Source organism: Trachemys scripta, chromosome 6, assembly GCF_013100865.1.
Source record: "Trachemys scripta elegans isolate TJP31775 chromosome 6, CAS_Tse_1.0, whole genome shotgun sequence".
NCBI classification, from domain to species: domain Eukaryota; kingdom Metazoa; phylum Chordata; order Testudines; family Emydidae; genus Trachemys; species Trachemys scripta.
In genome coordinates this window covers 67,373,081-67,385,871 of record NC_048303.1, presented here as the reverse complement: position 1 = coordinate 67,385,871, position 12,791 = coordinate 67,373,081, and the positions used below count along the sequence as shown (strand labels likewise).

The window sequence follows — 12,791 nt, the reverse complement described above, 5'->3', positions numbered from 1 at the left end:
ATCCATCACAGTCAAATCTAACACTCCATACACTTTAACACTGCTTAAACAGCTACCACATAAAAGATGCATGTCAGGAAAGACATGCAGGAGGGAAGAGAAGAGTATCATCCTAAATATCACAATTTACATACAGGTATATAAATAAAACTGATCAGTTGCCAGTGCCTGTAAACACACATTAACAAGTGCTATATTCACTTTTACAGAGTTCTCCTGAACAGAGACAGAATGATCATTTAATAAACATGGAGATTCACTCAACGTGTAAGTGGAGGAAAAAGACCTATATGAGATCCCTTATTGAACAGGCTCTGCTCTTTCCTCTCCAATCTCTCCCCCCCCCTTCATGTTCCCAAACCATCCCTTCCTCTGGAACTTACAAAGTGCACTTTTTACTCTCTGCGAGGCCCTTCCTTCCAAGAGTCATCCTTATTCTATCCTACTCCCCACAGCTGATGAATCCAGATCAGCTTAAGCTTCTGCACAAAGTGAACTTTTCCCCACCAAGGCAATATGCACCTCTCATAAAATAGATATTTGTATATGATGAGATTAATAAAGTTGTGTTTCCTATATCTGATTGTAAGAATGAAGATAGATGGTACTTTCTTTTTAAAGCTGAAAGAACATTAAAGTCAGTAAGCCCTTTCTCATATACATGGCAGCATACAAGAGTCTGTGACATCTGATCCCACAGTAGAATGCAGCCAGCCACAAGCTTTTAATGGAGTGGGACGTAGAACATATCTTCTCTTCAAATAGGCATCGGGGGGGGGGGGGGGGGGGGGGGGGGGGGGGAAAAAGGGGAGGGAGGGAAAACAGTGATGAAGTTCCAACTAAAGTATTTTATACAATTGGATTTTCAAAATTTGTTTTTTCCACCTTTATTAGACTTAACATTTGTGAATGATTAAAAAGTGAAATGTACACAGTAATGATAACTTCATTGTAAATTTTCCTAGCACAGGGATATATAGGGTCCAGACTTAAGACAAATTTCTCTTTATCAGCATAGATACATTTTGTACTAAGGCAACCAACTTCAAATATCCAGTCTGCATAAAATAAGCTTTGTTTTTGTTTATTTTGAAAGCCAAACAACTGCATATTTATCCATAAAAAGAATCATGTTTCCACCCTCAAATTGTCTACGTCGTTTGTAACTTTTAAAACTGGCTGCTACCTTTGGATTTGGGAGTTCTGTGAATACTGTTACACAATGTCAGGCACAGTACATGCATTCCACTTCAGTAAAAAATTGAAGACAATTCTGTACAGCTTCACCAGTTTTCTTGTTTTCTGTATCTCAGTTCAGATTCACAAATGGTAACGTCCATCCATATTTGTCGTAGAATGACTATAAAGTAACAATTATGCCAGTGACAGGCTCACTTCTTCTTCTTCCCTTTGCCTTTTTTGCCTCCCTCTCCTGGCTGGAGATTTTGGTCACTACCTCCCATTTTTTGTGTCCTTGTTTTCAGTTTGGGAATTGTTTCTGCTGCATATAGCATCACTGATTTACCTAGAAACAAAAGGCAAGGGTTAATTTATATGAACATTTGTAACACTTTGAACATTAGAATCCCTAGCTAATGTTAGGAACCCCTGTCAAGTTGGATACAAAGTCCAAGCTCTGCTTCTTTCCCCTGTATCTGTGGGATATTGGGTGCTCTCTGGAAATAGGGCACTCAGTGCTTGCTGGGGGAACTTGTGCAGAACAGTTTTAAACTGAATCATCACTAATAGAATCCAGAGCAAGCCTAGAGAAAAGTCACAGTAATTTTGGACCTAATCAAGGAATCAAGTTGCTCTTTATTAATCAGACTATGATCTAGCTCAGGGGTTCTCAAACATCATTGCATTGTGACCCCCTTCTGACAAGAAAAGTTACTACACGACCCCAGGAGGGAGGAACTGAAGCCTGAGCCTTCCTGAGCCTCACCGTCCCCCATGGAGGCCAAAGACAAAGCCGCACCACCCGGGGCAGGGGCCAAACGAGAGGGGGCCTGTAACCTGAGCCCTACCACCCAGGGCTTCAGCCCTGGGTGGTGAGGCTCGGACTTCGGCCCCAGCAAGTCTAATGCCAACCCTGGCAACCCCATTAAAATGGGGTCACGACCCACAATTTGAGAACCGCTGACTAGCTTGCACAGACAATGAGGTGCAGCCCCCTCCCCTCACCTTACTTCCCCATAGCAGTTACTCACTTCACAGGTAACAGTGCAGGGGAAGGCCAAGCCTCCAGAAAGCCACCACACTGCCTTTTGTTTATATGGACTTGGCGTGCTAATACTGTAACTATCTGGGGCTAGTCTGGACTTCAAAAGGACAACCGGCTGGACAACCAAAACATGCTACAGGGGAGCAAGATGCTGATCCAACTATTTGCTCCCACCAGAAGACTCCATGGCTCTAGCTTCCCCTTCTGATCAGTGGAGCTCATGAAGCCATCATACCATTAATGGCACTTTATAGTTTCCAGCACTTTCATTCTCCCACCCTGTAGATTAGCCTTTGCCCCTATCCTTTCTGCACACTAATTCCTTGCTTACCTATCAACATTAACAAGGCTTCTTTAGTTAGGCCAGTTAGTATTTTAGATTTCCTATGAGTATTTTAGGCAGAAAATTGCAATATCAAACAGGATTACTACATCAATTTATCAACTGCATTGAAATTTAACGGAGGTATGACAACAGTATACACAAGAAAAGACTAAGTGAAATACAGTAGTTTTAAAGCAGATTTGTGTGTGTTTTTGGAGAGAAACCTTCTACTACAACACAGTATACTAAAGTAGCACTGCTGCTTTGTTGAAGACATTGGTCACCCAGTGTGTCCAAAAGAATGTTCAATTCCCAATTTTTAAAGTGAGAATAAAGCACCATCGAAGGAAATACAGGACTGAAGACTGTACTCTAAAACAGAATCACATCCTCGCTAACAGGCTCATCTCATTTAACTACCAGTTTATATGGCTTACAGTGGCCAAATGTTTCAAATGGTAGGATCTAAAATGCATAATGACAAAGTTCTCTATTAATGTTTTAACAGATTGGTCACAACAACATTAGCGTGGGAGACACAAACAGCCTGACACTATGGCAACAGACCCTAACTTTTTCTAAGTAGGTAAGAATATATAGTTACCCAAGTTTTCTCACTGCACATACCCCCTCAACAAATACTCCACTCACGTGTTGGAAACTGAGGTAAACATGGGTTGCCATCTTCCAGCTTGAGCTGAACTCGTACTCTGCCTCTATATTGCATATCACGGTTCCACTCTCTAGGGTACAACTTGTTCTTCTAGCAAATGGAAAAAAGAATAACATAGTTAAACTAGAGATTAAGAGGCAGAAAGGCATTTTATAAGATAAGCATCAGACATTAAATAAATATGAATTTAAAACTGCTATGTACTAAAATGCCTATAACCAGTGAACACTGCTCATAGATGTAACCTTTTTGAGGGAGGTGTCACAGCCATGTAGACTTTATGTACATGCTTTGAAAGTGAACGGTCACACATGCTTATTGGGAAAATATGATCATACTCTGAATTTACCACTGGGTTAGTTGTAATGTATACTAAATAACTTCAGAACAAAATTTCAGAGGTTAAGGCAATCTAGGTGTGGGTTGGATTAGTGAGGATGAAGTGAATACTGTTAAGACACTGGAGAAGAACATTTTTTCAAAGGAAGCAGAATAGTTATCCTCACCCAAATTTCTCTTCAGAAAATAATTCATACAGCACAAAACCAGAGAGGTGTTTGAAGACATATTGATAAAAGTAATTTACAGATGACAACGATTGGTGAAGAGATGAATAATGATGTAGACAGGACAGTCACACGGGGCCATCTGTATCACTTGGTAACCCAGGCCCATCTGAACAAAAGGCATTTTAATACAGCCAAATGCAAAGTTATACATGCAGGAACAAGAAATGCAGGCCACACCTACAAAACGGGGGACTGCATCATGGAAAGCAGTGACTGAAAAAAAAATAAAATTAAAAATCGTAGTGGACAGACAACTGAACATGAAGAGGGGAGAAGTGAGTACGAAGGTGATATTAGCATTGGTGAGTCAGACACTTGAATACCCTGTCAGTTCTGATGTCCACGTTTTAAAGAGGATGTGGAAAAATTGAAGAGGGTGAAGAAAAAAGCCACAAAAATGATTTGAGAACTAGAGAAAATGCCTGTGAAATCTCAATCTATTTAGCTCAGCGATTCTTAACCTTTCCAGACTATGGTACTCCTTTCAGAAGTCTGATTTTAGGTTATCAAAAAAATTGAAAGACTTGATTACAGTGTCTAGGAACCTTCATGGGAGAAAGTACCGAGTAATAAAAAAGATTCATAATCCAGTAGAGAAAGACATAACAAGAACAAATGGCTAGAAGTTAAAGCCAGACAAATTCAAATTAGGCACAATTAAAAAAACAAAACAACAATAAAACTCACATGGTGAGCGTGATTAGCCAGAGGAACAAACTACAAAGGGAAGTGGTGGATTCTCCATCTCTTGGAGACTTCAAATCAAGATGTGTTTTAGCCAAGCCCTAGTTATTAGTCTCAATACAGGGTAACTGAGTGAAATTTAATGGCCTGTGACATATAGGAAATCAGACTAGATGATTTAATGAACCCTTCTGGCCTTAAAACAACAAAAAACTTGGGTCTATGACATATGGAAACCATTTATAGGGCTTAGAATTCAAGTATGAAAATGTGTATTACTACATTTACTGAAGAATATCATTAAAATTTTATCTTTAATGAGACATTACCATCAATTAATTATTTATGTTTGTCTATTTTCTGTGTAAGTTTTGTTTAGATTTTTTTAAAAACACAATTATTGTTAATTGTGCTGTGAATGTACTAGCAGTTATGAGAGGAAAATTAATTATTTATAACTTAGCTGCATACCTATTTGTATTTAAACATCCTGATAAAGTCACTGCTCCCAAAGTTCCAGAGATAAGCCACACACCCCGACAGAAGTTATCTGAAAGGAGGAGTATGAAACATTACATCTCAGTGCTCTATCAGCACTGCATTTTGATAAATGTGATTAAGGTTTTATCAATTTTGTGTTAGAATTCTGTAATTCAGAAATGAAGGTGGCATCATTTAAGCAATCCATACAGAACACCGAGGGAAGTGTCATCTAGACAAAGGGAAAAGATCTAAACCTCTGACATTCTTCAAGACAATAGGGAAGATTGCATGCTGCACATCCAGAGCCCGGGGCAAAGGTGGCTTTAAAATCCTTGAGATTCTGGGTAGTTTGAAAACTGAAACCACCCCTGGCATAATTTAGGCAGATAAAGTTACAACAGCCCCATGTGGGATGCCTCCAAGCAGCTCCACAACACAGTGCTATGGCCCTATCTCCATCATACTTCCCATGCTTGACCTGTGAGAGCCATAGGCTGTCTTATGCAGCAACCACAGCTGAACTACTCTTCCCCAGGTGGATAAGGGGCTTTTATCACTCCTATCCCGCACACTGGGTCTAGGTCAGAGAAGGTCTCTACACATCAGAGATTCACAGAGTCTAAGGCTATAGGGGACTATTGTGATCATCATAAGATAGAGGTACTTGAAAGTTCCTTTCAAACAACTAATGTTTTAAATTTTCCTGAAGATAATGATGAAACCAATCTAATCCACTAATTCTTAAAAACTTACTACTGAAAAATGTGATGCTCACTTGAAAGTTCTGAAACCCTTTGTAATCCCTAGTAAAGATTCTTCCTCTCTTTTATTTGGCTTTGCTCCTGTTACAAAAGTTTCATTTATTTTTTTTATGGAGCTATCCCATCTCCTAGAACTGGAAGGGACCCGTAAAGGTCAGCGAGTCCAGCCCCCTGCCTTCACTAGCAGGATCAAGTACTGATTTTGCCCCAGATCCCTAAGTGGCCCCCTCAAGGATTGAACTCTCAACCCTGGGTTTAGCAGGCCAATGCTCAAACCACTGAGCTATTCCTCCCCCCAAGTAAGTCAATAGTTGTGTGTCTCCAAGGGATAAGAAAAAAAAAAAAAAATACAGACAGTTCTCTGAAAGCATAATGATAAAGGTATATATGCTTTGTAATATATCACGGTCAACTTAATTTCCAATTTTTGTTACAATAATACTAGCAACTTTGATTGTACAGATTAAAGAAAAAATCTGATTTATGAAAATTTAAGATGGCGCTGGCAAAATTCATACCTGAATGAGCAAGTTTTATGGTACTACTGGTTATGTTTGATATTAATAGGCATTTCATGTGCCAAAGAATAACTGAAGTGTTCTTTATTTCTCAGAAAAAATCTCTTTATATTTAATTATGACTAGTGACTTGGTTGATGCTGACAGGGTATTTGAATGTATACATTAAAAGGAAGATCTTATATCCTCATAAAAACATTTAGGGTTTTCATCAATAAGTTTAACCTAAAAATGAATACTGTAAATGTAAGGTACTGGAGTAATTACTCTTTTCTGTTGTCAAACTGCACTTTAAGTGCCAATGCAGTTAAACTATCAGAATTTTAATACCAAAAGAGACATCTATGACCTGTGACATATAGGAGGTCAGACTAGAACCCAGTTACCCCTGCATGAAGCCTAACAACATATATTTGGCCAACACATATCTTTGAGAAAAGCATCCAATCTTGATGTGAAGATGCCAAGAGAAGGAGAATCCATCAATTCTCTTACTAGTTAAGTCCCAATGGCTAATTACCTTCAATGTTAATAAAATTGTGCCAAATTACTAATTGGAATTTGTCTGGCTTCATCTTGCAGCCAGAGCCGTCCCATGGGTAGGGTGAATCGGGGAGACTGCCCAGGGCCCTGGCTTTGGGGGGACCTGTGCTTTGATAAAATTGGAACTATCCCGATATTTAGCACTTTGTCCCATGTCCCAATCAATTTACGATCGGGACACCATTTGTCCTGATATTCAGGTGAGGCGGGAGGGATGAGGAGGCGAACAGAAGGTGGGAAGGGGGTGAGGAGGCAGGCGGGTGGGCAGATGGTGAGGAGAGCGGCGGTCAGGCGGGGGGAAGGAGGCGTGCCGGATGGATGGTGAGGAGACTAGCGGGTAGGCAGGCGGGATGAGGAGGCGAGTGGCGGCCGCTTGGGCACGAGGAGACTAGCAGGGAGGCTGATTTGTCCCGGGCCCCGCACCCACCTAGGGATAGCCCTGCTTGCAGCCCTTGTTTTTTGTTATGCCTTTCTCCAATAGGTTAATGAGCCCTTTAGTACCTGTATTTTCTCCCCATGAAGGTAAACACTAATCAAAAAAACTCATGACGTACTTTTTGATAAGCTAAACAGATTGAGCTCTTTAAATCTATCATTGTGAGGCGTTTTCTCTAACCCTCCCATTTTTAAATTTCTTTTCTGTACTCTCTCCAATTTTTCCAACATCCCCTTAAGTATTAAGTTAACTTATATTCAAAGAAATCAGAGGACTTGGTTGATAAGTTTACATGACAATGTTTTTTCTACAGCACATTTTTTTAAATTTTTTTAAAAAATAAGTCTTTAATGTATTCATAAAGTTTCACATTACCTCTACAAGCACATTGAGTCCAATTGCCGCACATACATCTTGGATTTCTGTAGATGTGGGATTTTCAATGGCCTATTAAAATAATGTTTTAAATTACTACATTGCCTTTTTTAAAAAATAATCTACTGCCGAAAAACAAATCCATAGTAATTAGGTGTTGACTGGATTAACTCCTGAAATTCCTCAGGGGAAGCAGCAGCAGTAAGGGGAAGGAAGGGCACAAAGATGGATCAGGGAAAACAGATCAGCTTGCTTCTCCACTTATGTAAGTTATTTATGAACCAGGACATGTACATTTCCTAGAATATATCAGAAAGAAAGGAACAAAGCACCATAGGAGAAGAAAAAAGAAGCATGGGTTCAAATGTTAGCTGTAGACAGGCCTTGGCAGGAACCCAGGAAGAAGTGGGGACAGAGTTAGTACTTTAGAAAAACAATTTTGGTTTCTTTGGAGTGAGATAGGAGTAAGAGATTTCTTTACGTGTGGCTTAAGCAATTAGAAGGGGGGAAAAAAAGCCCAAGACCAACCTGCAGCAATGAGTCTCAGAGCCCGGGCCTACAGACTTGGGCTTATGTGACGTTCTCACTTGGGCTGGAGCCTGGGCTCTGAGACACACTCTGCTTGGTGGGTTTCAGAACCTGGGCTCCAGATCAAGCAGGAATGTCTACTCTGCTATTTTTAGCCTGTAGCACAAGCTTGAGTTTATAAGACCCAGGGTCAGAGACTTGTTGCTGCAGGGTTTTTGTTTGTGTGTAGATACACCCTCAGTTACAGACTGAGGATCTAAGAGTATTGACTTAGTGACAGGCATCTCTTGCCAAGGATTCAGCGAGAGATTGAAGAGAAAGGAACAGAAGGCCATGGCATCAGTTATCAGAGATGTAGGGGCCTGATCACTCAAGTAACAGAGTTAACTCCTAGTTCAAGTTAAAACAACTGACTTTTTGCTATCACAGGAAAAACATCTAAGAAAGTATATAGAGAATATGGATGTTTTAGTAGTTCATTGTTTAATCACTTCTCGGTAAGCCATGTCTATTCCACTATCAGCTGGGCTCCTATTGGATCCTGAAGCACTGGTTGTGGACACAGATGTAACAGACAAGAAATAGTACATTACAGACAGTGACTCAAATGTGTTCTATTTCCCATCATCCTTGATATTACAGGAAGCCTCTAGGGTCAAAACAATAGTGCAAAACACCCACATCTAAACTAGTTAGATAATCAAATTACAAGCAAATTATTAAGGCAGCCTTACAAAATCCTTCTTGCCCAGGTGATCAGTATCTGTTTCCCTCATCACTGCAAGGATGGGCAAGAAGATTTTGTGCAGTAAGTTTTCAAGAGATTTTCAAGGTTGCATCCAGTCTCTCCCAGCTGATGTGTTTGAGCCTTGCTCATGTGACAATAAGAGGTTCTGAAACCAGCCTTTCCCATATTGAATTCACATTTTGACACCAATGGTCAGTCTTCAAATATGTTACAGAATTCAATCAACTTTCCTCCCCTTCTTATAAAAAAAACAAAAAAACAAAACAAAACCTTAAGTAGCCTTGTCCACAATTGTTAGTTCCTTCCCAAACTCCCTCCAAGCTATCATGAAGCAAAACTTAGTTTCCCCATGCCACCCACAAATTACTTTGTCCATAGGTATTCTTCTTCCTTCTGCTATTGTCTTCTTGTTATTTAAGTATGCTGGATAGATGCAGATGAATCTAAAAAAAAAAAGTGATAAGTTCTGAAAATACTGATTTTTGTAATATCTTCTAAAGCACATAAAAAAACCTCAAAGGAATGCCAGCTTCTAAAATTTGGAAACTATCATAGCAAATCAGACCATTGGTTTATCTAGTACAATTGCAAGATTGTGAAAGCACCAGACAATTCAGGGAAAGATGCAAAAAACCACACCGTGGACAATGATGGAATAACCATAGGGAGAGATTCTTCCTAATACTAGGTTAGTGGCTAGCTAAAACCCCGAAGCATGAGTTTTTATATCCCTTACAATTTTGTCCTATTTTAAGCAGCTGTGAAAGCTATTATAAAAAAAAAAAAAAAAAAAAAAAAAAAAAAAAAAAAATCAATTCCTTTGCTAAATCCTGCTAAGCTCCAGAATGTGAGATCTTACAGAGAACCCCACTGCTAATTATCCACAAAAAACACACACACCACACAAAAAAATCTTGTTAGTTTTAATTTGTCATCTTCCAATTTCATTTGGAAACCTAAATTCTAGCATTATTAAAGAGTAAACAGGAATTCCTTACTAACCTTCTCTACATTGATGATTATATTGAAGTTGCCAGACATTTCCCATTACATGACACTGCCAGAATTGGAGCAGAAGAGGGAGAACTAGGAATGATGGGGCTAAGAATCTATGCAAATACGTGGGAAACCTACTGGCAAAGTGTGTTCTCCCTCCATCTCTAGTGCTGATCTACACAGAGGATGACAACCTATTATTTTTATCAGTTACTCCAGTGGCAGAGGTACATGGAGTGAATCTAAAGGTTTCAACCCTGATGATGAACCATGTAGCATCACACTGATAGCCATATGATGGAGTTTGTTTTTTCAGTTTGCTTTTTTTAAAAACCTAGGCAACTGCATACAACAAATGACTATAAAAGAACATTATTAAGGTTGCAAAATCAAGCATTCAGAAGTTAGGACATGCCTGAATTAAGGTTGCCTGGGAAACCTTGATTCAGCCCCCTTGCGCAGATGCATTATCTTTAAATACACAACTCCTATTTTTTCCACAGGACCCATACCTCATTCAGTGCACAGGATGGACCGAGCTCTAGAAATGAATCAGGGTTGTGTAGTAAAGGAGACTGTTTTCTGCAGAATTCCCACCTTATTTGTCACCAAAATTGGAAAGTATGTAGTAAATGAGGCAGCAGACAGCAGGAAGATGAAGAATGGTTCACATGATTAAGGTAGATGAATACTGCTCTGGATTAATGTCACTACTACACATAGGTGCCGACTTCCCCTCTGTCCAGTGGGTGCTTGCTTCTGGCCCCACCCCTACCCTGCCCTCACCCAACCCCCATTCCACCCCTTCCCCAAAGTCCTCACCCTGCCTTTTCCCACCCCCAACCCCTTCCTGCCCCCAATCCACCCCCTTCCCCTAAGTCCCTATCCCTGCCTCTTCTCCACCTCCTCCCCTGAGCACGCCGTCAAACAGCTGTTAGGCGGAGAGCGGGGATGTGGCACGTTGGGGGTCAGAGAAGGAAGCAATGAGAGCTTGGCAGCTGGTGGGTGTGGAGCACCCGCTAATTTTTCCCCCTGGGTGCTCCAGCCCCAGAGCACCCACAGAGTTGGTGCCTATGCTACCACAGAGTTCCTGCATGATTTTTATCAAGTCACTTAAACCCAGCCTTTCATAGGTTGTCACAAGTTGTTTGTTCCTCATTTTCTGGGTGCCCAAATTGAGAATCTGGGACTCAATGCCGAGCACTCACAACTGCAACAGGTATCAGTGGGATCTGTACTTGAATATATAAAGTGCTATATAACACCAAGTATCCTGAAAAGAAAAAAAAAAAAAAAAACAGGTCCCAGGCACCTAAATTAGTGGATACTCTTCACCTTCCATTCTCTGTGCCTCAGTTCACCACGGGTAAAATGAGAATATCATCACCCCCTCACCTGACAGGAGTATTGCAAAGATAAAATTAATCTCTATGAAGCACTCCGACACTGTAGTGATAATCCCATAGAAAAGCCCATGATAAAATTAATAACACTGTCTTCAGAGTAGGGTTTGAATAGTGTACAGCACATAGGCCTAGGGCCGCACACTGAACAATAGGGAGAAAACAAAATACTGAATAGTGGCTCCCCCAAGTGAGCACAGCCCATCCTGCCCACTGAATGAGGCACTGGCGGGTCGTGCGAAGGAAATATTTCTGTAACCATGTAACTAGAGACTATAACATAACGTATCCAACCAAGGGGACAGATTTAAGCTGCTCATTTCAGGTAACACTGTCTGGGCGTAAATGTATACACCCCTTGCTGCCACCGATCGCCCCCTCCACGCTGGATCGCTTCGTTACACCTCGCCGCTCACTCGCGCCCCCTAGTCACCCCAAACACGTTTCCCCCACCCGGCCCGGAGCGCCTTCGTTGAGCAGTGGCGCCCAGCGCCGCACGCAGCTGTCACCCGCTCGCCCAGCAGGTGGGTCCCATCCCCCTTCCATAGGCAGGAGCAGCCGGGGGGCAGCGCCCATCCGCCCGGGGCCTGCTCTGGGGGGACCAGGCCTACAGGACGAGTGCGGGCCGGGGGCAGAGTAGCCCCAGCGCCTCCTCCCATCCCACGGACGCAGGGGCCACAGCGGGGCCAGAGGTACCGCAAACAGGGGCTGCCCCCCGCGGGTGCCGTTACCTCTCCTTGTCCGCCGGCGAGGTGGCGGCCCAGGCCATGGCGGTTGGGGAGGGGTGGGGGGAATCACCGCCTCCCCCGCTATCACTCACTGCTGCGCGCTCGCTCCTCACAGACACAGAGCTCTTGCCAGGGCAGCAGGAATTGCGAGAGGCGTGCCCGCCCACAGACTCGCAGAAGCCCTCGCTGCCACATTCCTATTGGACCACAGAACTGTCACTCAAGGAAGACAGGACAAGCGGCATCCTATGGGTCGTGCTCTTTAACTCTCGCGACATTTGAATCGGGAGGCCGGGCGAACAGCTTCCGGCCAGTCCATGACGCGCGTGTTTTGTTGTGCGCACGCGCTCGCTGACTCAGCGGCGCGCCGTGGAGGGGGGAGGTCGGTGGTGTGCGGGTTGCTGCCCCCATCGTTGCAGCACTTCGCGGGCCGGGGCCGGCCTAGCACGCCGGAGCCCGGTTAGGCCTCCATAGCGCGAGGGGCGCTGAGAGCCCGCTGCTGCTCTGGGCCGGGCCCGCGCTGTGCCCAGGCTCCCGGCAACGCAGCGTCTGAGCCGCTGCCCGGGGATGGATGGAAGTGCGATGCCCCCCCCCCCCCCGCTGCACAGGGCGGGGAGCGGCCGGGGTTGCTCTAGTACAGAATCGGGCGCTAGTCGGGTTGAAGCCCCAGGTCCTGCTGGCAGATGATTCACCGCAAATGCTTCCATTGAAATAGCTTCCTGCCCCTGCCGTTGCAGACTCAAGCTTCCAAGCGTGAAACCCAAAGGGTCAAAGCCCAGCTGGCAGATACAGAGCGC

At 42.9% G+C, this 12,791-nt stretch overlaps 1 protein-coding gene across 1 annotated transcript; it reads right to left on the bottom strand.

Moving 5' to 3' along the window:
• Positions 1 to 871: 871 nt before the first annotated feature.
• SRP19 (signal recognition particle 19) lies at positions 872 to 12,156 on the bottom strand. Its single transcript, XM_034773033.1, has 5 exons — positions 11,998 to 12,156; positions 9,235 to 9,310; positions 7,592 to 7,663; positions 3,201 to 3,312; positions 872 to 1,525 (listed from the first exon to the last, which is right to left on the bottom strand). Exons 1-5 carry the CDS (start codon positions 12,033 to 12,035, stop codon positions 1,392 to 1,394), a joined length of 432 nt encoding a protein of 143 aa, XP_034628924.1. The 5' UTR covers positions 12,036 to 12,156; the 3' UTR covers positions 872 to 1,391.
• Positions 12,157 to 12,791: the final 635 nt, after the last annotated feature.